Source organism: Leptonychotes weddellii, chromosome 11 (assembly GCF_054177405.1).
Source record: "Leptonychotes weddellii isolate Sample4059 chromosome 11, ASM5417740v2, whole genome shotgun sequence".
Lineage (NCBI taxonomy): Eukaryota > Metazoa > Chordata > Mammalia > Carnivora > Phocidae > Leptonychotes > Leptonychotes weddellii.
In genome coordinates this window covers 340,542-364,192 of record NC_138379.1, presented here as the reverse complement: position 1 = coordinate 364,192, position 23,651 = coordinate 340,542, and the positions used below count along the sequence as shown (strand labels likewise).

Below are 23,651 nucleotides of genomic sequence, written 5' to 3'. Positions count from 1 at the left end.
CCCCATGGGTTCTTAATTTTATAATAATTTTTAATTTAATTTAATTTAATTTATTTATTAGAGAGCGAGCGAGAGAGAAACAGCATGAGAGAGGAGAGGGTCAGAGGGAGAAGCAGGCTCCCCGCTGAGCCGGGAGCCCGATGTGGGACTCGATCCCAGGACCCTGGGATCATGACCCGAGCCAAAGGCAGTCGCTTAACCAACTGAGCCACCCAGGCGCCCGGGTTCTTAATTTTTTTTTTTTTAAAGATTTTATTTATTTATTTGAAAGAGAGAGAATGAGAGAGAGCACATGAGAAGGGGGAGGGTCAGAGGGAGAAGCAGACTCCCCGCCGAGCAGGGAGCCCGATGCGGGACTCGATCCCGGGACTCCAGGATCATGACCTGAGCCGAAGGCAGTCGCTTAACCAACTGAGCCACCCAGGCGCCCCTCGGGTTCTTAATTTTTTAAATGATTTCTTAACGTATGATTTTTTTCCCAAGGAGGAAAAATGTTGGTTCTTCTGAAGAAGCAGATACATTTAAAATAGTTTTTAAAAAACTGTAATTTTAAGTTAATACATAATCAATGAATTTTATAGGAAAGAGAAAAGCAGGAAAAAAAAATCTTAATCTCTTTACCCAGAGATAGTGACTGCTAGGTTCTCAAATGTTTGAGAATTTTCTAGATTTCTTAGCATCAGTGGTTTCAGACCGAATCCCGTTCCCGTCAGAGGCTCTGTAGTGATGCTCGGACACTTACTGAGACTGCTTTCACACACTGGCGTGCGCTCCGCGTGTGCAGAACCTTCTGGTTAGCCATTGCGGGTGCTCGGTGCCGCTGGGCCCTGCGCCTCCGCATTTCTTGGTGCACGGTGTGCCTCGTGTATCCGGCGCCACCACCATGCCCCCTTTCCTTCTGAAGCACAGCTGGAGTGCTTTCGACGTCTGTCGTCCCCAGCTCTTTGAAGATGCCACCCCTGCGTCCTGCAGCAGGATCCTTGATCTCTTACACATAACGGGTCTCCCTCCCTGGCTGCTTCCGGAACTTGTCTTTGTCTTTGGTGTTTGTCATGTGGCTGTGAACTGCCTAGGCGTGCTGATGTGTTCAGAGCACTGGCATTTGTTTTTGTGAGGTGTGGTCAGACATGCAGAGGTGGGATGGTCATCGTGATGAAGACGTGAGCACTCCCAGCTCCCTAGAAACAGGAGGCACGCCGGACCAGACTCAGCCATGCGGGGAAGCACCTGGGTGGGTTGGGAGGCAGAGGGAGTGAGGGGGAGATGTGAGCAAGTGGCTTCTGTGGGAAGGAACGGACACAGCCGGGTGAGCAGGCTCAGGGTTGGTCAGTGGGTTCAGGGTTGTTGGGGCCTGACCTCGGCTCAGTTGGGCAGGGACACAGTGGTGTGAGCAAGCCTGTGGAGGAGGAGGTGGGGATGTGGGCTCTGGAGAAGAGGGCTCACTGTTGAAAGGCGCTCCTCCTGGCAAGAGGTTCAGTGTGTCCAGGAGCTGACTCAGCCGAGTTGGGGCAGACCCTCCCGTGTCCCCAGGGCCCCAGGGAGACCCTTCAAGGCAACAGTATATGGAAAGTAAAGAGGCCCGGTTAACATGTTAAGCTCAGATCTTCATGTTGGTTTTGATTCAGTTTGGAAGATTTTCAGTCACTGTTTTTATAACTACTTTTTTAACTATTTTTAATGACCCGTTTCTCTGTGTGCTCCTTCCCATCTGTTGAAGTCTTGGTATTGTCCTGCAGATGGTGAGGCTCCGGCCACCTGGGGGGTGTGAGGGGGTATCTCTCTGTGCTATGCATCTCCTCAGCAGCTCGATGATGCCCAGCTGCTTGACCACCAGCATGTCTACGATAGACCTGGGTCTCTGCAGGCCCTATGCCCATTCTTAAATTGGGTATTTGTGTTTGCTTAGAAAAAGTACTTTTAGGGGCACCTGGATGGCTCAGTCGGTTAAGCGTCTGACTCTTGATCTCAGCTCAGGTCTTGATCTCAGGGTCATGAGTTCAAGCCCGGTGTTCGGCTCCACGCTGGGCATGGAGCCTACTTAAAAAAAAAAAAAAAGGGACTTTTAAAAAGTCAGTGTGATTGTAAAAGGTTAAAGTTATGGTCATTCACTGGGGCTCGTATTAAGGTTGCAGGAGCTGCTCAGATGGCTGAATGGGTGTCACTGGTATCTTTCCCGCAGAGTTAAAATGGATCTGGGGGATCGTTTTAAAGGGTGAGGAGGGAATCTGAGCTGTGAAGAAAAGTTGTGGCATCCTCCCCCGGGTCCTGGGGCCCAGGCCACACACGGGGTAGCTGCCAGCTCCACGGCTGGTCCTTCCATCTGTCCAGCAACATCCTTCTGGGAAGGAGAGCATGTCTCTCCACAGCTGCCCAGGCAGTGTCTGGGGAATGAGAAGGAAGGAATGTCTGCGTTTTGCTAATTCAAATTGTATGCAGAAGCATAGACTGGAAAACAGACATTTGTGTTCTTACTTAGAATGGTCACTGAATTGTGGGCCCCCAGCCAAGGACCTGGTTGGTGCCCCACCCTTGGTAGTTGGCACAGGACGGTTCTGTGCTGTGGACCTAGTGTTTGGGGTCACCCTGTGCTCTGCGCACTCCCCTCTGGCCAGGGGTGCTGGGACCCCCTCCCTGTGAACACAGAGCTCCCGTCAGACCGGTTCAGGTGGCACCAGCCGGACAGAAATCTCAGCTTCATGCTGGCAAGGAAATGAGCAGAGGGAGTGTTCTAGTTTTAGATTTTTCATCCTAATTTTTTTTTTTAAGATTTTATTTATTTATTTGACAGAGAGAGAGCAAAGCAGAGGGAGTGGCAGGCAGAGGGAGAGGGAAAAGCAGGCTTCCCAACAAGCAAGGAGCCCTGACACGGGGCTCGATCACAGGACCCTGAGTTCATGACCTGAGCCGAAGGCAGATGTTTAACCGACTGAGCCACCCAGGCGTCCCTCATCACTAATTTATGTGGGCTTTTCTTTCACAGAGTAGAATTTGTAGGTGACATAGATGTATTTCCTCCTCTTAGTAAGAATTCTCCAGTGACAAGTGGGACAGACGTGAAAGCACATGGAGACACAGCAGAGGTAGCTTCTGCCGTGCCAGGGGTCGCGGCCACGTTCAGGGGCGTAGAGCTTGGCGTGGGGGCCGCCGAGTGTTTTATTTCTCACATGTAAGAGCATTCGCGTTCTCGGTTCATGCTCAAAGGATCCAGAAACCGAATTCCTGTTATGAAAAGTCCATGACACAGGGGCCGGTCTCTTGCCTGTGGCTGAATTGGTGAGGTCACCACCCCCACAAGGCAGGACTTTGGATTTTATTTGTAATTTTATGTATTTTTAAGAAAGAAATGGACACGAAATGCCTTTATCCTTAAAATCCCGTCGGGTGGAAAAATGTTAAGCGATTTAATGGGAGGGCCACATCTGGGCCTGCGTCTTCCCCACTGAGCGCATCTATCGTCTGTCGGTGTCCTGCACCTGCAAAATCGGCTGGACCTGTGATGGGCATGTCTGTCCTTTCTCTCGAGCCATAGACAGTACATGTCATTCTTTTTTTTTTTAAAGAATTTATTTATTTGACACAGAGAGACACAGCGAGAGAGGGAACACAAGCAGGGTGAGTGGGAGAGGGAGAAGCAGGCTTCCCGCTGAGCAGGGAGCCTGATGCGGGGCTCGATCCCAGGACCCTGGGATCATGACCTGAGCCGAAGGCAGGCGCTTAAGCACTGAGCCACCCAGGTGCCCCAGGACGTGCCATTCTTAAATAATTTTGTGGAGAGCTGAGCGCCTGATGGGGGAGGCCAGGTGGAGGCACCGCGCAGCCCAAACTCATGGAGCCCTGCCCTGTGGATAGCCTGGTGACATCACGTGTGCTTGCAGAGCCCAGTTCCACACACGGGGGATGACAGGTCTGACCTCTGTGGCCCTGTGATGGCCGTGCCTGGACGCTGGGCTCTTGTGAAGTAAGGGGGCCTCGCACCTGCATGACCCCGTGGAGAGCCTGCTCTCAGGGACCTTATGGGGCCTGGAGGGGCTCAGAAGGGCGGGAAGGCCCCCACTCAAGCAGTGTGTGGATGGGGAGGCCCAGAGCACGTGTCCCAGCCACAAGAGTGGCCCACGGTACGGGGCAGAGTTCCGTGAGGTGGGAGGAGGGGCAGGCGGGGCTGTGGGCCATCTAGGCTTTACGTGGGGAGACCGCTAAGTGTCTCTTTGTTGTGGGACTTGCCATGACAGGAGTGTTTGACATGGGCCAGTGTGAAACAGATCTTCCTTCCCGGAGCTCCCACCCACAGAGAACACAAGTTTCCGTGCCATCACAAGGGGCCCTTCAGTGTGACTGCAGCGTGGGAACACATTCAGGGTTGGAAAAACAAACACTGCTGGCTGTTTGGGAAGATCCTGGTAGAACCCCTCCCAAAGTATCTCCCCAAGAGTGCTGGGGGGTCAGGGGACAAGACACAACCAGTGAAGGCCGCAGGAGTCAGGAAGAGGTGGGCTGAGTGAGAATGCAGCTGTTTGCAGCAGAGGGAGGGAAGGCCTAGGACTGCCTGCTTTGACATTTTATTTAAATTTAGCCCAGCTGAGGTGATTCAGATTTTTGCAGTTTTCATCATGAGTCATTTGCATTCGTGTAATTAGCTAGGTGATTCAGATTTTTGCAGTTTTCATCATGAGTCATTTGCATTCGTGTAATTAGCTCAGCAGAGCTTAAACAAACGGGGCAGAAGAGTAGATGCCCTTCCCTGTCAAGGGCATAGTGTCCAGCAGACGCCAGCCTGTGACCTCGTCCTGGGCCCATGGCCACGGGCTCCTGGCTGACGCTTCTCCCCGGCTGGCATCGGCTGCTTCACCGTTCCTTAGCCTCGTCCTTGGTTTTAAGAGCTAAGCATAGCAAGGCACAGAAGTGCGCCAGCGGAAGAGGGATACACGCGGGCAGTGGAGCCCAGACAGTCATCTGGGCTGGGGTTGAATCAGGGCGCCCGCAGGCTGGCAGGGTCAGGTCCCGGAGGGGCCTCTTCCAGGCTGCAGGCCCCCACATTCTCACCGTGTGCTCACATTGGGGCACAGAGTGCTCTCTGGTGTCTTCAGGGCACCAGTCCCTCAGGGGCCCCACCCTAAGGACCTGATCTAACCCTAAAGGGCCCCAATACCCAAAGGCTTAGCATAGGCGTTTGGGGGGCAGGTCATAGGCAGTATGTAGGCTCAGAGGTTTCTCCATAAAAATGACTTTCCCCTTTGCACACGGAGTTACTGTGCTGGTACAGCCTGGGGAGGGGGTGAGTCCTGTCCCCCTCCTGGGGGGCACAGGGAGGGTGGGTGCAGAATCCTGGTGTATTTTTGGAATTCGTCTGCACCAGAGATTGTTTTCTATCCATTTGTTTGTTCATATTGGGAGGAGCTCATTTACATGTGTTTTGTACTCTGAGTTGTACCCTAGACCCGTGTTCCTTATTTTGCTCACATTTTTGCACCTCTGCCCGTTGGGAGCTCTTGCTTGGCTGCTGGGTCCCTTTGGCATCCTCCCCTCGGTGTGCATTCTGGCGCTAGACGCCCCCCAGACCTAGCTGGGCGTCTCCTGCCCCAGCCCTGGAATCAGCCTTTTCTCCAGGAGCCCTGGTTCCTTCACTGGAGGACGGTCTGGGGAACCAAGTTCCGGGGGCCGGCGTGCTCCTCGCCACTGGGGCGTCGTAGCTTCTGGGCCCCGGAGCGGACGGACGGAGCCATGTACTCACAACCCGCATGTACAGACCGCGCTCGGTGTTTCTGTATGTGTCCGTCTGTCTTTGTACCTGAAGCTGAGGTGTCGGACTCTAGTGCCAGCCACAATGTGATTTCTGGTTAAAAAATAATTTTCCCACAGTGTGCTTTGGGAAGGCTGAGGAGCTGAGAGCACTCACGAGTGCTAGAGACGCCGGCCCCTTTCCATCTGTTCACTGTGACATTTTGATTCAGTTCAGAGTCTCCTACCGACACTGCTAGGTGCTTGGAGTGCAAACCTGGAAGGTCCAGATGAGCATGTGCTCTCTTGTTGGCAGGGACACACGTCCCGCGAGAGGACTCGAGCCCCCCTGCCTTCTCCCGCATGAAGCCTCTCCCGAGGGCAGTGAGGCAGGCTCCCCCGGTGTGCACTCCGTGTGTGCAGGCACCCTCCCACGGAGCCTCTTCTCTTCGAGGGCCCCACACCCAGCCGCACCTCTGCTTCCACTCAGGGCGCCGTGAACCCTGGGAAGCCCTTGCTTCCCCTGAAGAAATTTCTGTACGAGGTTATAGACTGTCTCTTCTTTCTTTCCTTTATGTATTTTGCCTTATGAAGTAGAGGCAGGGGCAAACTAAATGAGCACCTCGGATTCCAGCTAACGCTCATATTTCTGGAAGTGCGCGAGTACACACTGCGGGCAGTTTCATGAGTGGAAAGACGTTACACGTGGTAAATCTAACGCCTTGTGAGGAAGGAAGCTGAAGTTCAGAACAGAACTCTGCAGGAGGCTAGCTGTGGTCTGCTCATCCACACAGAGCCGGGGCTCCGTGTGCAAAGAGGCGCGTCTGCCTTTCGGGGGTGCCGCTCACACCCTGACCCACGGAGCTGCCGTCAGTGACGTTGGGACGTTCTCGCGCTCTCTGGCCTGCACAGACCCCGTGCCCCGGCCTGGGCCAGAGAGTTGGCAGGAGAGCCCACGGCCGCACGGCAGCCGCACCGGCCACACCACTGCCCACCCGTGGACAGGTCACTTCCTGTGAGAAGTCCCCAGTTAGCTCAAAGGGAAAGCCCCAGGCGCGGGAGATGTTACCAGTGCCCGAGAACTCGATCGCTCCCGGGCTGGGCTTCCCCCGCTTACTTGGCACAAATGAAATTCCTCGGACGCTGGAAAAGGCCCCACGTTGCCGTGTCCGTGTCTCTCGCGGGCGAGGAGTGCAGACCCTCTTAGGTAGAGAAGCTGGCTGTGGGGGTGATGGGAAGGTGCGTCTGGGCGTCACCGGGGGCGGGGGCACGTGTCACAGGGCTGACTGGCGGGAGGCGTCCCCACGACACTGACCGGCCTGTGTCCTTCTTGCAGCAGTCCTGTGTCAACTGCGGCCGGGAGGCCCTGAGCGAGTGCACCGGCTGCCACAAAGTGAACTACTGCTCGACCTTCTGCCAGCGCAAGGTGTGTCCGGCGGCGCCCCGCCCCCTGCGGCCCCGCCCCGCCCCCTGCGGCCCCGCCCCGCCCCTGCGGCCCCGCCCCGCCCCCTGCGGCCCCGCCCCCTGCGGCCCCGCCCCGCCCCACCTACTCCTCGCTCTGAGAGGCTGCACCGGCGCCTTCCTAAGGCCCAGCCCCCCTTCCCCCGCCACAGCCGCAGTCTGCTTGCCGGGGCGGCGGCCTCCTCCCCGGGTCCGCAGGCTCCACGAAAGTCCCGAAGAAGCCACCCGAGGGGGTCCCCGCCCCGAGGCCGTCACAGCCCGCGCCCCGCAGCCCGGGCACTCGGAGCCGGCGGGGCCCTGCCCGTGTCTCTGCTTCCGGGGCTCGCCCGCACTCCCAGCGTAGCGGTCGCAGCGTCCGGTGTTCCTGCCCTTCCCGCGCGGACTCAGAGCGGCCCCCAGGGTCATTCCGTCTGCGGGCGGGCTTAGCTCAGCGCGGCGAAGAAGGCAGTGCGGACGAACAGTGCCGCCTTCCTGCGGCGCGGACGCGGTGGACGCGGTGGACGCGGTGCACGTGTGCGTGCTGACCACTGGCCCCGGCCAGGGCGCTCGCCTCCTCGCGGCTCTCTGAGTCTGTAGCCGGCGGAGCAGATGCCGGGCGGGTTGGGTGGGGATGATGGGCGGGGGCTGTCCGTGGGGTCTGCAGGTGCCCGAGGGCTTCACGGGGAGGCGGCGGCACGGGGAGGAAGGCGCGAGTTCTCCCATCCCTCGCGACCCCCGGAGACCTGCCCACCACCCGGGACAGTGTGTCAGAGCATTTTGCCCCCAAGGGCTTGGTGGCCTGTGGCTGCGTCTGTGGGGGCACGACCTGCCTTCCAGGTTCGCTCTTAGCCCCTGGCCCGTCTGTCTGTCCGGTGCTAGGGATTTGGGAGATGGGACCAGCACTCTGCGTGTCCCTGAAGTGGTGTCAGCAGGCTTTTGTGCTGAGGAAAAGGGCACCAGGTTGTTTGTGGGTACTTAGGGGCAGCAGCCTGTGCCCAGGGCTGAGCAGGAGCCCAAACGGGCGGTGGCCGCGAGGGGGGCGCGGCTCCGGGCTTGTTTCCGCCCTCTGCCCTGAGTGGGAGCCAGCCCCTCAGTGCAGGCGGGGGACGCAAGGCTGGCCTCAGCTCTGAGCGGTCAGCATTCTCGGGGTATAACCTTGTGCTAGAGAGGAGAGGAAGGAAACTGAGCCAGCAAGTTCAGGGCCGTGTCACTTCAGAGACTGGACAGGAGGGGCCCAGGTGCCTGGGGCAGGTCACCCCGCGCTCGGGCCTCTGCCGTAGCTCGTCCACCAGCGGCCACAGGGAGAATGCTACAGGCCGGCCCCATGGGTTTCTTTCTCAATGGAATCCTTTTAGGTCAGATTTTGTCTGAATGTAAACGGGAGTCTTGGGACCTCTGTGAACTGGGAGGTTAGATTTGAGGTATGATCTTGTTGACAGAGATTCTCTTTTTCCATGGATTGTGTTAACTGTGTCCTGTGTCGTGTTGTGTTGATAAAGACATGCTCTGCTTTTATTTATGTAAGTTGATATAAAATTAATTTCGAAAACCGTCCTTCTCATGTTGGACCCAAAATGAACTCTGGACAGGATGTGAGGGAGGAGACCGAAGCCTGAGCCCTTCCTAGTCTGGCATAAATGCTGATCTCAGGACGTGCAGTCCAGCCGGAAGGCCCCCTCCAATTCTCTGTGCCCCCAAAAACAGGTGGAAGGGGGTTGGTGCTGCCAGGTGGACCGGGATGGGACCGTTGTGGATTTTAGCCCTCAGACTGCGTCCTTCCTGCAGCCCACATGTGGGGTGCACCTTCACGGAGGTGTAACAGCCACACCACAGCATTTGCCCGTTTTCAGGGCACAATTCAGGGATTTTTCAAAATGTACATCATACTTGTGCAAACAGCACAATTCCGTTTTAGAACCGCCCATCACCCCAGAAAGACGCACTGGCCCCCCACAAATCTACTTGCCTTCTGTGGGCAGCTCAGTACCTGGAGTCCTGTGCTGTGTGGTCTCGGCATCTGGCTTCTCAGCTCCGTGTTTCCCCAGCTCATTCATTGCAAGGTGCGTGCGTCACTGCTTCGCTCCTTTTGCTTCCCTGTTTCTGAGCTGATGGCACGAGTCGTTGCGGGTTTGGGCACGCTCTAGTGCATCTTCTCGGGTGGTCATGTTTCCATATGTCTAGCTGGATACGGTGGTGCGGGCTTGCTGGGTCATCTATAAATTTGTGTTTAATTTTGCTGAGACAGTTCCCAACTGCTTTCCCAAGCGCCTGCGCGTTTTACCTTCCTGCACTTGGGGCGGTGCAGCGGACCACGGCTGTCCGGGCCCTTGCCCAGCGGCGCCCCAGCGCGTGTTAATCCGCACTCTGCTAGTGACCAGTGATACTGAGGATCCTCTCCCACGTTAGTGGCGGCCGTGCATCCTCTCCCGGGCGGGCTCGGTGGGCGGCCGTGCGTCTTTTTGGGGGAAATGTCTGTTCAAATATTTTGTCCAGGTGTGACTTGGGTTGTTTCTCTTGCTGAGCATGGAGGGCTCTGTGTACATGCTGGACACGGGTCCTTCATCGGATTCGTGACTCCAAACGTTTCCTCCCAGCCTGTGACTTGTCCGTTTACTTTCTCATTAGTGCTGTTTGCAGGGCAAACGTTTTTAACGGAGATCACGTTGTGGGTGTTGGGTCTCAGAACTTTTGCCAGTCTCCTGTTTTCTCTTAAAATGCTTATGATTCCCGCTGTCCCGTTTGCCACCATGACCCCTGTTGAGTTAACTGTCATGTGGGGTATGAGATGCTGTGGACCTGAAGCCAGCCTGTGAGGGTTCACACACTGTGTAGATTTACAAAGTTTATTGTAGGTAATTTCAAGTTAAACTTTCATTTTTTTGATATGATGATTTCAAATGTTACTATTTTATTGTAAAAATAGAGCACACTTATTGTAGAAAATTTGGAAAACATAGGACAGCACAAAGATAATCAGCTGGAGTTCTGCCATCCTGGAAACCATCCATTAGTGTTTGGGTGTGTTTGTTTCCACTGAGTGTGTGTTTATATTCATTCATGTCAAATCAAATGCTAATCTCCTGTCTAGGGGTTACTCTGTTTTGACTAACACAGCCCTCATTGGCCCTGGCTGCCCAGCCTCCTGCAGAACTCCGATCCAGGCTGAGAGGCAGCTCCACAGCCCTGGACATGGGCTCCAGCCTCGCTGGAGCTCAGCTCCGTTTCCACCTGCAAACAGGCTGATAGCAGCATCTGTCCCCTAATGGGGGACGGGGAGGAGCTGGCATCTCACCCAACGCACCCGCCCTGTCCCCAGTCTTCCCGTGAGCCACAGCCACCAAACCCTTCTGTGGACAAGTGGCTGGCTCCAGTTTTTTTTTACCTTTGGGATTGCAAGTTATATTGTGGGCAACAACATCAGATATAAATATTTCCTTGCATGGACGATATTTCTTTTGTGCGTATCTCTGAAAGGCAGGAGGGGTCAGAGTGTAGACATGCTTCCGGGTCTTGGTGTGTTTAAGGCTCGTCCTGGTGGTTTGCCATGTGAGCTGGTCCCTTAAACGTGAGGGTGGGCAAGTCTGGGCTGAGAGCAGAGACCGCCAGAGGGTTGGGCGTCCCCTGCCCCAGGCCCTGCTCCCCACTGCGCAGTGAGGTGGCCCCTCATGGTAACGTGGGGTGTGCTCTCCTTTCAGGACTGGAAGGACCACCAGCACCTGTGCGGTCAGTCGGCAGCTGTCACTGTCCAGGCGGACGAAGTCCACGTCACTGACAGTGTGATGGAGAAAGTCACCGTGTGAGGGTCCCCGGGTCCCCCCTCCACGGTGCCGCGGGGCTGCCGCGGGTCGGGCACTTTGGGGGACGTTGAGGAGAAGGTGAAAACACTTGCTGGTCAAGTTGTTAACAGACTTTAAGTGACCTGCGCCCTTGGAAATGAGCTCCTGCCACCCAGAAGCCCTGAGGGAGGTCGAGGCAGCGGCTGGTGGACGCAGGCCCCGGGCCCTTGGCGCCTTCCCACGGTGCTCTTTTTTATCCCCTGGCTCGTGAGCATCCGGTCTTACCCACGGGTGTGACGTGTGCAGTAACACACGTGTACATAACATGTGTCTGTCAATAAAGTTGACTTCCCTGCCCCACCAGGACGGGTGACTCCAGCTCCCCAGATGCCCAGGAGGTGGGTGGGCCTCAGTTTTGTTTCTCCTGACCGTGCGGTTTGGAGTTCGCAATGCCCAAGTGTGCAGACCAGCGGAGGGGCAGCGGCGAGGCCGGCCTGTAGCATTCTCCCTGTGGCCGCTGGTGGACGAGCTACGGCAGAGGCCCGAGCGCGGGGTGACCTGCCCCAGGCACCTGGGCCCCTCCTGTCCAGTCTCTGAAGTGACACGGCCCTGAACTTGCTGGCTCAGTTTCCTTCCTCTCCTCTCTAGCACAAGGTTATACCCCGAGAACGCTGACCGCTCAGAGCTGAGGCCAGCCTTGCGTCCCCCGCCTGCACTGAGGGGCAGAGGGCAGAGAGGGTCAGATAGGGGCCAGCGCCTGGGGTACTCATCACCAGCGCATTTGGGTATCAGGCTTGGCTGGCCTGGAAACAGGACCTGCCTTCCCTGCTGACCAAGAGTGGTACCTGAGGAACAGTCACCTACGTTCTGGAAGCTTCTGTGGGTTTCCAGAAATGCCCCTGTGGCCCTGGAACCCTTGGCCTGCCGTCACCCTGTTTTCTTCGCACTCCTGAGGCTCGGAGGCTCCACTGTGCGGGGGCAGAGGTGAAGACCCGCCCCAGATGGAACCATGGGCTGTGTGCAGTGGCGGGCCAGCCCAGCCAGCAGGCGCTAAGACCCTTCTACGGACGTCACTTGATCCTGATGCTTGCCTCAAAGTGCCGTTTCTGTGAGCTGTGCATGTTCACACCTCCATGGGTGTGGAAGAATACCCCCAGCCCTGCACCCTCCCTGATTCCTACTTCCAGAAAGTGCTTCCAAGTCTGTAGCACCCTGGAGACTTGGCTTTTGGGACGCTGGCTCTAGAACGAGCTGAGGGGGCTGCCAGAGTTGTGATAGGAAGGGGGCGTGAGCATGGGGTTCACAGGGGTGCTGCTCTGGCTCCTAGAGGCGGCTGCTTCCCCCTTGGGCTGCGTCCCCGGGTCAGGGAGGGCCGGGCCCTAGGTTCAGGGACAGACCCCCAGCCGGCAGCTCTCAGGGAGCCCAGCAGGGGCCCTGCTCCCCAGAAACCTGCTCTGCCTCTGTGCTCCTTGAGCTCTGCGGACTAAGCTGCTTTATTTGGGTTTTCTTTTACTGAATCTAACAAGTACCTGAGTCCCTGCATTTCATCTTCCTGCCTCTGCCACCACCTCTCAGGGGGACGAATTCCAAGAAGTCTGGGCGCATACCCTTGGCAGAGGACATGGTGAGCATGGTGGGCTGTGACCCTGGCCCCATGATGCACCGTCCCCCACTGGGCACCCTCATAGCGCACCTTGAGTGGGTTTTTCTGCTGCTGCAGCAGAACGTGGCGGGAAGGGGGCACTTCTCAGCTCTTGGCTGTGTCCCTGCTTCCCTGCTTCTCTGGGGTGGGGGGAGCACATCAGCCTCAGCAGAAGGGATCTGCACCCAAACCTGAAAATGCTCAAAAAGCAAGTGCCAGTCCCCCTGCAAGGAGAGTTCCACTCCCCACCCCCACCCCCCGTTGGACCGGCTCCATCCTGGGGTGGGGGCAGCTTACTCTCCCCCTCCTCTTTGAGACAGAACCCTCATGGGGCACCTGGCTGGCTCAGTCGTTAAGCATCCAACTCTTGATCTCAGGGTCATGAGTTCAGGCCCCATATTGGGCTCCACACTGAGCATGGAGCCTACGTAAAATAATAATAAAAAGTAGATAGAACCCTCAGGACTGCACATTTTGGGGGCAGTTTTTCAAATTGCATCCTTTCTAGGCCTGTGAAGTGTTCTTTGGTGGCTTCTGGAAATTCCTGGGGCGGGGGGGATCAGGCTTTGTTGCCAGTCCTCAAAGAGTTCTGTGTCAGGGCATCTCCTGCTGGACGCAGCCTCGGGGGACAGGCAAGGGGCCGGCTTCTGTCAGCACAGGCCAGGCCCTTTGGGGCACCGTGGGTCTTCAGAGCCAGGGCTCCAGGGAGCTGCAGGCTGGGGTGATTGGCATCGGTGGGATGGCTGAGTGAGCTGGGTAGTCAAGGCCCCTCCAGGGGCTTCCCGGTCAGCCAGGCCCTCTGTGGCTCTGCATGTATCCCTCCCCCCGCCCTGTGCACCTTGTCCTCCTCTGTGGGAGCTGCAGGTCCTGCCTACAGGGCCAGTGGGGACCGTACAGGTCCCCAGCAGCTCCCAGCTCGTGGGGTTGGTCAGTCCTGCCCCCACATACAGGTGATGAGGAGGAGGACACAGCGTGGGACACAGCCAAGGTTGGGAGGTGCCCACAGCTGCCTGGCAGGGGGAGGTGCTGGTTGATGGCAGGGCTCTCGGACTACCTGAGGTGGCTCCACAGGTCCATGTGGAGGGAGCATCAGAGGGCATGGGGGGCCCCTTGCTCTGACCTTGCCTTCAGCCTGAGGGCCCCAATGACCCTCCCTGCTCTTCAAGTCTGAGACCCCCAGGAGGGACCATTGGCCCAGCTTGGGGCAGGTGTTTGTGGGGATAGCCAGTGGGGGCAGGGGCTCAGGGGCTTGTGCTTCTGTCTGAGTATCAGGGCTACTCCCTGCGGGGAGACCCAGGGTGTCTGCTGCAATTGTCCTCACACTTCATGGGCAAGAAGGTGCAGAAACTCAGGGAGCCACCAGAGCCAGGTCTGCCAGGTGCCCCTTGCCCCACTCCCACTGAGACCCTGAGCAGGGGAGGGTGAGCACCCACAGGCGGGAAGGGGCAGCCCCGTGCCATTGTGAGGTCAGGACCTCACAGCCCATAATTTCTCACGTTCAGAAGAAAACTTAGTGCCTAGAAGCATAGACAGCGTCCCTGACATGGGCATAGTAGCCCTGGAAAGCAGAGGTCCTCCCCAGGACCGGGAGAGTGAGATGAAGTCCAGGTTGGAGGGGCTGAGAGCTGCCCCCTCCTCCCCAGGATTGGGTCTGTGCTGTGAGCACAGAGGGGCAGCTTGGTGGCTCTGCCCTGCCTTGGGCCAGGCACCTCCTCCTGCTTGTGGGAGCCTGCCTCGGTGGGCCTACCCAGCACCCTGGCCCCATCTCCTCAGGGCTTTGGACATTATCACAGGCAGGGAGCTGTGCTCTGACCTGGAGGCAGCGGCCAAAGCTCAGCTAGCTGAGTGGGATGTGGGGCCACCTTGGCTGCTCCTTGCAGAAGCAGGGGGCCGGTCTGGGCGGGGCCTGGCTGCTGATGGGCCCACTGTGGTGGTCTTCCCACTGGGGAAAGGGTGGTCTCAGGAAACTGCTGCTCAGCCCCAGGGCAAGTCTCCTCTCTGCAGAACAACTGTCCACACTCTCCCACTGAGAGAGGGGCAAGGGCTGTGGGGTGGGGGGGTGAGGCTGCCGCCCGCAACAGCTGGGGGGAGGGTGCAGCTGGTGTCAGGGTGTGTCAGGGAGGGAACCTTTTGGAGGAGGGTGTGAGTCACCATGAGTGAGCCTGTAGGCAGCCCCAAGAGCAGAGTCCTGGCCTTCCCAGGCAAGGGCTGCCCTGGTTCTGGAAGTTTCTCCTCCGGCGAGGCTGAATGGGCCTCCCTGGAGCGCAAGCAAGAGCTGGCTTGCCTCTCACCTCACCCTGAGCCTGGAGCCAGCTTTGTGGGGTCTATTCTCTGGGCTTCCTCAGAAGGAAGGAGGGGCTTAACTGGCTGGGGCCGGTTTAGTAGGGGTCTGGGCTCCACGTGGGGCAGAAGCTCCTCCTCCTTGCTCCTCCCACACCCTCCCCTCTCGGTCCTCCCCAGCCCCAGCCTTCCCAGCAGGTGTTTAGGAAGGTATTAGTTTAATCAGTCGTACAAAACCGCCCCCTCCCTTGCTGGGGTCCTGCCCCCTGAGGCATGGCCAGGTCCTCGCAGAGGACTCTGGGGGTGTGGGTGAGGGGCGGCTCAGCAGCAGAGGCGAAGGGCCTTGCGGAAGACCGTGCGGAACTCGGCGTTGAAGACGGTGTAGATGAGGGGGTTGAGGGCGCTGTTGACGTAGCCCAGCCAGGTGACCGCGCTGACCAGCTGCGGAGGCACGGCGCAGGCGGGACACAGCGCCCGGGTGATGTGCACCACAAAGAAGGGGGTCCAGCACACCAGGAAGGCCCCTGGGGGCGGGGGGGAGGGGAGGGCGCGGTGAACCACGGTCCCTGCGGCACCGCCCCCCGCCGGCGTCCTGGGCACCGTCTCGGGCCGTGGGCGCTGACACCTTCCACTCCGCCCACCGACCCCGGGGCAGGTACCCACCGACCACCACAGGCAGGACTCTCATGGCCTTGCGCTCCCGGCCGGTGATCTTGGCGCGCCTCCTTTTGCTTCCCTGCAGCGGGGGCTCCGCCGGGATGGCGGCGGGAGGCGGGATGGCATCGGGGGGCGCGACGGCCTCGGGGGGCGGAATGGGCTCGGGGGTCTCGACGGCCTCGGGGGGCGGCGGGCCGGGGCCGCTGGGCCGGCGAGGCGCCCGGCCGTGCAGCTTGGCGCGACGGGCGGCCTCCCAGCGCCGCAGGCCCCGGAACGTGGCCCAGTAGAGCAGCAGCATGAGCGGGCAGGGCAGGAAGAAGGAGCACACGGACGAGTAGACCACGTAGTCGCGGTCCTCCAGGCGGCACACGGCGGGGTCGCGGCCGCGCGCGTCGTTGAGGCCGCACAACACTGGGGCCGCCACCGCGGCCGACAGCAGCCACGTGGCGCCGATGAACAGCGGCTGGCGCCCGCCGCCGCTCTGACGGTTGTAACTCAACGGCACGGCCACGGCCACGAACCTGCGGGGGGCGCGGTGAGGGCGACGCGGGCAGGGGAGGGGCGCGGGGCAGGCGGGGCGGGGGCGCGAGGCGGGGCGGCGGCCGGCTCACCTGTCCACGCTGATAGCGCACAGGTTGAAGATGGAGGCGGTGCACAGCATGACGTCCATGGCCATGAGCGCGTCGCAGAGGCCGGGGCTGAACAGCCACACGCCGCCCTGGACCTGCGCGCGGGAAGGGGCGCGGGGGCGGGGGCGCAACAACAGACGCAGGGCCCGCTGCCGGTCTCCCCCGCACCAGGAGCCCTCACAGCCGCCTGGGCTGTGCTCTTTCTGACCCCCACCTTTCTGGGGCGAGCGGGGATGTGCCAGAGGCCAGCACTCCTGGGCAGCCTTCCCTCTGAGCTGGGCGAGATTCCCACCCAGAAAGGAGGAACCCTTTCTGTTAAAGCCGAGAAAGGCCTGGGGAAGCCCTGGAGATGGGGTCTAGACGGTTGAGGACTCTGATCTTGATGCTGTGGGGCTCGGGGCAGGGGGGCGCTCCCCCCGCAGGCCAGCCCCCTGGAGCATGAAGCCCACTGGCCCCGTTTCCTCCCTGGCTAAGAGTCAGCCTGTCTGGTTAAACTCTGTCACTGCTCTGGGACTCCACAAGTCACCTCACTTTTGTCCCCTCATCTGTAAAATGAGGGCGATGATAGTATCCACATAAGTGCTCTGAGGATAAATGAGTTAAAAGATGTAAAGGCCTCAGCACCCTGACCAGTGCCCTCACCAAGGGCAAAGGAGCAGACAGCCGCCCCCCTTCTAAATCCCCTCCCGCTGATTTGGGACGATTAGGAGCTTAAGAGCTGTCACTGTGATGTCTGTCTGTGGCTCTGGGGGAGGGGCAGGTCATGTGTGTCCTTGTCCTGCCCAGTCTCTCCACGTCCACCTCAGAAAAACTGAGTCTCCCCTCCCCTCCCCCACTGCCCGGGTCACCGAGTTCCCAGCGCAGGCCTAAGCAGCTTTTCTCTGCCCAAACCGCAAAGCAGACAAGGGCTGGCACCAAGGGGGACCCACCCAAGGGCCAGACCTGGTCTGGGGATGGAGGCTTCTGGGCCCTGGTTCTTGGCGGGGGCTCTGGACCCCACGCCAACCCCTGCTTTCGGTTCCAGCATCAGGGCAGGGCCTCCCCTTCCTCCAACCCTGCTCACTTGCCATCAGCTCCTCGCAGCTGAATGCCCCTCCTGCTGTGGGCAGAGTATGTGTGTGAGTGAGGGTCTCCTTCCCTGGGGTGCTCTGGTGTGTGCATGTTCCTGGTCATGCCTGGCTGTGGTTTGTGCAGTGATGTGTGTGTGTCTCTGTGCCCCAGGGAGAGCGGGGGGAGGGGGGGTAAACCTGAATCTGCCTGTCCATCTGCCTCCCCTGAGGAATGGAACCTCAGCTGAGGAATAGTGGGTGGCTGGACTGCCAACCTCGCCTGTTTCTGAGGTTGGCTGGCTTGAAGGGCAAAGGCATCTCTTGGGTAGGAGATGCCAAAACAGGGACGGGAGAAGAGAGGCACAGAGGGAGGGCGGACAGCCAGCCAGCCAAACAGGTAAACTGACAGCAAGATGGGGGGCGGGGATCAGAGGGGACCGAGGCTCCAGTTGTCCTGGGACCAGGCCCAGCGTCCCTGCAGCCGCCCCGGCTCGAGGTTCCTGAGAAGCCCAGGGCCGGGTGGCTCTGGGTCCTCACGGTGGATGGGGACAGGGGACGAAGGAGCAGGTGAGCAGTGCGCGTGCGGTCGTGAACGCGGGCTCACCTCGGAGTAGACGAAGAGAGGCAGCACGAGCAGGGCGAGTAGTAGGTCGGCGGCTGCCAGGCTCACGATGAAGTAGTTGGTGGGCGTCTGCAGGGCTCGCTCGGCCGCCACGCTGACGCACACGAGCGCATTCCCCGCGAGCACCGCGCCGATGAGCAGCACGCCCCCCGCCAGCGCCGCCGCCGCCGCGGGAGTTCCCGCGCCGCCGCCGGTTCCCGGCCCGCGCCCCTCCAGCAGCCCGTCCGCGTCCGCCGCGCTGCGGTTCCCCATGGTGCACCTGCCCCCATGTGCCCGGGCGGGCGCTCAGCACCGCGGACAGTGCCCGGGTCGCGAACCCGGGAGCCCCGCCCCCCAGGCACGCCCCGAGCCTGGCCGGAGTCCCGCCCTGATCCGCCCGGCTGGGTGGGCCCCGGGCGCTCTAAGGCGCACCCTGTCTTTGCCCGTCTTGGACTTCTGCGCTCCGGGAGACGGGCCGGTGGACAAATGCAACGACCCTTAAGAGAAGAGTTAAGCGAGGTGATTGGCACGGGCGGGCCCAGCATCGCCCCGCGCCGCGCAGGCTTGGAGGTACGCGCGGGTCTGCGCTCTGGGAAACCGACCGGGATAGGAGGTCGGCGGGACCCTCCCTCGAGGTGTGCGGGCACGCCAGCGCCCTCCCGCCGGGCCCCAGAGACCCCCGGGTCGGGCCTGCGCCGGAGGGGTGTCTGCTTCTCAGGGACGCCCCAGGAGACGCCTCCAGGCGGAGGCGGGGCCGCTTCTCACTCCACCCTGTTCCCAGGGCACCCTGACAGCACCCTTCTCAGGCCGGTCCCGCCAGACAGCGAGAGACCCGAACTCCTTGCCCGCCTCCCCCATGGGCCCCCTGATGGGGCTTCCCTCTGTTCACCCGACACAACCTCTCATGCCCCAGGGCGTCCCCCACCCCGCAATGATTGCAGGCCCCAGTTTGCGGCCCTGCACCCCATCCCCTGAAGCAGCCTCTCCTCCATGACGGGGACCCTGCCCAGTTACTCTCCAACAATGGCCACTGCCTGGTGCTGACTTCATAGCCTGAAACGAGATAACAGGAGGAAGGAGCATGACAAGCGCTCACGGAACTTTGCAATCGTCATGGTTCTGCCTGCTCTTTAGACTCACATTACCTGAGTCACCGCCTTCTTCACCCTCTCAGCCTGCACCTGCCAAACCCACAAACTCACTGGATCTTGGGGCCATCTCAGGTCCATTACCCCCACCTGCCAACACATGACTGTGGGAGCACGGGGTGGGGGGGCCCTCTGGGGGTAGGGTCCCAGGTCTGTAGGTAGGACTGTTGTAGACCAGATGCACGGGACACAGAGTTAGCCAGAGACCGCTGTGCATGATGGAGTCAGCCCAGGCTGTGCTCCCGCTGATACAGAAGTTCACAGAAAGAACATACACGGAAAGTGCATTACAGTAAGAACGTATTATGGACTTACTAAGTCAGAGGGACACAGAGCCTGGAGCCCGTCCCTAAAGGGCCCGTGAAGTGGGCCCTCCACCTGCATCACTCTGTGGGACTGCCTAATGCGCCTCCACCCTCCTCAGTTTCCGTTTCTGGCTGCCTCCACCCTGGGAGGCTGGGAGACTCCGGATGGGCCTGGAGCACAGAGCTGTTGCCAGGAACTCTGAGACAGCAGGGGACACAGTGGCCCGCTTGGTGAGCTGAGCATGTGCGTATTAAAGAGAAAACAAGGGGCACCTGGGTGGCTCAGTCAGGTGAGCGCACCAGACTCTTGATTTCCGACTCAGGCTCCTGAGATCAGCCCCATGTCGGACTCTGCGCTCATCACGGATTCTGCTTGAGACTCCCTCTCCCTCCCCCTTCGCCCCTCCCCTTGGATGTTTGCTCTCGCGCTCTCTCTCTCTCTCTCAAATGAATAAATAAAACCTTAAAGAGAAAACAAGGACTCTGAAAAAAAAAAAAAAGCCATAATGAGAGTCATAAGGGGTGAAATCACATGGATCTAATATAGGAAAGGTGGGGCGCCTGGGTGGCCAGTCATTAAGCGTCTGCCTTCGGCTCAGGTCATGTTCCCGGGGTCCTGGGATCGAGGCCCACATTGGGCTCCCTGCTCGGCGGGAAGCCTGCTTCTCCCTCTCCCACTCCCCCTGCTAGTGTTCCCTCTCTCGCTGTGTCTCTCTCTGTCAAATAAATAAATAAAATCTTAAAAAATTAATATAAGTAAGGTGTGTGCAGGGTATGTGTGTAGACAGGTATCTAGGTCTGAGTTGCATTTAACACCTCCATCCCTTTCACACAGATCCATATTGTTGGCAGGTGGGGGTAATGGACCTGAGATGGCCCCAAGATCCAGTGAGTTTGTGGGTTTGGCAGGTGCAGGCTGAGAGGGTGAAGAAGGCGGTGACTCAGGTAATGTGAGTCTAAAGAGCAGGCAGAGGCGCCTGGGTGGCTCAGTTGGTTAAGCGACTGCCTTCGGCTCAGGTCATGATCCTGGAGTCCCGGGATCGAGTCCCACATCGGGCTCCCTGCTCAGCAGGGAGTCTGCTTCTCCCTCTGACCCTCCTCCCTCTCCTGCTCTCTGTCTCTCATTCTCTCTCTCTCAAAAAAAAAAAAAAAGAAAGAAAATCTTTAAAGAGCAGGCAGAACCATGACGATTGCAAAGTTCCGTGAGCGCTTGTCATGCTCCTTCCTCCTGTTATCTCGTTTCAGGCTATGAAGTCAGCACCAGGCAGTGGCCATTGTTGGAGAGTAACTGGGCAGGGTCCCCGTCATGGAAGAGAGGCTGCTTCAGGGGATGGGGTGCAGGGCCGCAGACTGGGGCCTGCAATCATTGCGGGGTGGGGGACGCCCTGGGGCATGAGAGGTTGTGTCAGGTGAACGGAGGGAAGCCCCATCAGGGGGCCAACGGGGGAGGGACAGGCAGGCTTTCTTCCCTTCTGAAGCCTTGAACAAGAGAACTCACAATACTAGTGACTGGACCAGGAGGACTTCACTTTCTCACAGGACAGAAGTCCAAGGCAGGGGAGGCTCTGCGACCTTGGGTTGGATGCCAAGTAGTGAATCTAGCCTAGCCTCTGATCCACTTGGAGTTTCCTCCTGGTCCCCAGATGTCAGCCACCATTAAGAATGAAAAGGCAGTCTGGACTGGGAAAGGACATATGTAATATAGATCTCTGATAAAGGATGTGGATCCAGAATATACAAAGAGCTGCATCAAATCAGTAAGAAAATACAGTCCAATTTTCAACAAGGGCAAAGGATTAAAGAGGCACATTACAAAAGAGAGAACTCTAATGGTCAATAAACATGAGAAAGTGCTCAATATCATTAGTCATCAGGGAAATGACAACAAAAATCACAATGACATGCCATCACATACTAAAATGGAAAAAAAAGGGCGCCTGGGTGGCTCAGTTGGTTAGGCGACTGCCTTCGGCTCAGGTCATGGTCCTGGAGTCCCGGGATCGAGTCCCGCATCGGGCTCCCCGCTCAGCGGGGAGTCTGCTTCTCCCTCTGGCCTTCCTCCCTCTCATGCTCTCTGTCTCTCATTCTCTCTCTCTCAAATAAATAAATAAAATCTTTAAAAAAAATAAATAAATAAAATGGAAAAAAAAGTGGGGTGCCTGGGTGGCTCAGTCGGTTAAGAGTCTGCCTTCAGCTCAGGTCATGATCCTGGGGTCCTGGGATCCAGCCCCACATTGAGCTCTCTGCTCAGCGGGGAGTTTGCTTTTCCCTCTTTCTCTCCCTCTGTGATCTCTCTCGCTCTCACTCTCTCTCAAATAAATTAAAAATAAATAAATAAATGGGGAAAAAAAAAAGAAGAGTCAGATACATGATGTGAAAATATTTTCTCCCAGATCGTAGCTTGTCACTTCATTCTCATATCGGAGTTATTTTTTTTACGTGTAAGGTATGAGTTGAGGCTCTTTCTTTTTTTCCTTGCCTATGGCTGTCCAGTCAGCTGAGCATCATTTCTTGAAAAGACTATCTTTTCTCCATTGGATTGCTTTTGAACTTCTGTCAAAAAAATCCCTTGATTGTATTTGTGTGGGGCTATTTTTTTACTCTCTCTTCTATCCCATTATCTACAGGTCTATACATCTGTCCTTTCAGCAAGGACACACAGCCTTGACTACTCTAGCTTTATAGTAATTTGGGAAATCAGGCTCTAGCAGTCCTTGAACTTTATTCCTTCACAAAATTGTTTTGGCTATTTTAGTTCTTTTGTCTGTATGTATGGATTTTTTAGAAGACTTTATTTATTTATTTGAGATAGAGCACAAGCAGGGGGAGAGGGAGAAGCAGGCTCCCCGCTGAGCAGGAAGCCCACCGCGGGGCTCAATCCCAGGACCCTGAGATCATGACCCGAGCCGAAGGCAGACGCTTCACCAACTGAGCCACCCAGGCGCCCGTGTATATATATGAATTTTAAAATCAGCTTGTCTCGGGGTGCCTGGGTGGCTCAGTTGGTTAAGCGACTGCCTTTGGCTCAGGTCATGATCCTGGAGTCCCGGGATCGAGTCCCACATCGGGCTCCCTGCTCAGCAGGGGGTCTGCTTCTCCCTCTGCCCTCTTCCCTCTCGTGCTGTCTCTCATTCTCTCTCTCTCAAATAAATAAATAAAATCTTTAAAAAAAATAAATAAAAAATAAAATAAAATAAAATAAAATCAGCTTGTCTCTATCTACAAATATAGTCCTGCTGGGAATTTGATTGGGATTGTGTTGAATCTATGCAACTAATTTAGGGCAAACTGACATCTCAACGATGTTGAGTCTTCCAGTCTATGAACACAGTGTATCTCTCCTTTTGATTTCTTTCATCAGTATTTTGTTTTCAGCATACAGATCCTGTGCATATTTTGTAAGATTCATAACTAAATATGTCATGGCTTCTGATATGATTGGTAAATGGTTCTTTTTAGAAATATCATTTCCAATTGTTCATTGCTAACATGTAGAAATAGTTTTGTGTCCTTTGTTGTTGCTAAAACCTATTAATGCAAGGATTTTTTTTCATCAGAATTTCTAAATAGACAATTATCTTTTTCATGAGTAGAGACCATTTTATTTCTCCCTTTCTTATCTGGACGCCCTTCCTTCCTTCCTTTCTTCCCCCTTATTTTACTAACGGGAACTTGAACATAATGTTGTTCAGAAATGATGAAAGCAAACATCTTTGCCTTGTTCTCAGTCTAATGGGGAAAGCTTTCATCTTTCACCATTAAGTGTCCTGGCAGCTGTGGGGGTTGGTTCCTCTTTAAGTTAAGGAAATTCTATTCTTAGTTTTCTGAGAGGCCTCAACACAAACAGATGTCGAAATCTCTCGAATACTTTTACTGCATCTACTGAGATGGTCAAATGGCTTCTCTTCTTTAGGCTGCTGATGTGGTGAAGCACGGGGATGGGTTTTGGAATGCTGAGCCAGGCTTTCCCTCCTGGCATGAAGCCCATTTGGTCATGGCATTACCCACCTTTCCATATAGTGCTGGATTCAATTCGGTAATGTCGGTCAAGGAGTTTTGTGGCCGTGGTTCTCTTTTCTTCCGTTGTTTCTATCTGGTTTGGGGTTGGGGCAGCAGAGTAGTGCTGGTTTCCTAAATTGAGCTGGGAAGTGCTCCCTTCAGTTCTCTTTTCTGTACCAGATTGTGTAGAATTGATGTTAACTCTTCTTCCTTCAGTTGGAATAAGTTGCCAGCGAAGACATCTGGGCCCGGAGTTTTCTTTGTTGGATGAGTTCTAACTATGAAGATCAGTTTCTTTAATGCGCATGGGGCTGTTCAGGCTGTCTGTCTCTTCTTGAGGGCGTGTGGTAGTGTGTCTTCCAAGGAGTTGATATGTTTCATGATAGTTTTCAAATGTAAGGGCCTAGGGC

The 23,651-nt window shown here is 57.0% G+C and overlaps 2 protein-coding genes across 4 annotated transcripts in view; one reads left to right on the top strand and one right to left on the bottom strand.

Moving 5' to 3' along the window:
• The window catches only part of DEAF1 (DEAF1 transcription factor), a 25,955-nt gene extending 14,664 nt beyond the window's left edge, over nucleotides 1-11,291 (top strand). The window contains exons 11-13 of one of the 3 annotated variants that reach the window (XM_081797502.1): nucleotides 7,052-7,141; nucleotides 9,071-9,215; nucleotides 10,851-11,291. In XM_081797502.1, coding sequence (XP_081653628.1) covers nucleotides 7,052-7,141; nucleotides 9,071-9,215; nucleotides 10,851-10,927 — 312 coding nt within the window. In that variant the 3' untranslated portion in view covers nucleotides 10,928-11,291. The remainder of the gene's footprint in view (nucleotides 1-7,051; nucleotides 7,142-9,070; nucleotides 9,216-10,850) is intronic. The other 2 variants (XM_081797503.1, XM_081797504.1) reach the window with 2 other exon arrangements.
• A 3,774-nt stretch (nucleotides 11,292-15,065) lies between these two features.
• DRD4 (dopamine receptor D4) lies at nucleotides 15,066-18,062 on the bottom strand. The gene is made up of 4 exons (XM_081797497.1): nucleotides 17,793-18,062; nucleotides 16,122-16,234; nucleotides 15,517-16,031; nucleotides 15,066-15,377 (listed from the first exon to the last, which is right to left on the bottom strand). Exons 1-4 carry the CDS (start codon nucleotides 18,060-18,062, stop codon nucleotides 15,175-15,177), a joined length of 1,101 nt encoding a protein of 366 aa, XP_081653623.1. The 3' UTR covers nucleotides 15,066-15,174.
• Nucleotides 18,063-23,651: the final 5,589 nt, after the last annotated feature.

Excerpts from the sequence above, each read along its gene's own strand:
- DRD4 (XM_081797497.1), bottom strand. The coding sequence starts at position 18,062 with ATGGGGAACCGCAGCGCGGCGGACGCGGACGGGCTGCTGGAGGGGCGC. Across the intron at positions 16,032-16,121 it reads TGCGCTATCAGCGTGGACAG|GTTCGTGGCCGTGGCCGTGC; the intron begins GTGAGCCGGCCG and ends CGCCCCCCGCAG. Across the intron at positions 15,378-15,516 it reads AGTCCTGCCTGTGGTGGTCG|GGGCCTTCCTGGTGTGCTGG; the intron begins GTGGGTACCTGC and ends CCCCGCCCCCAG.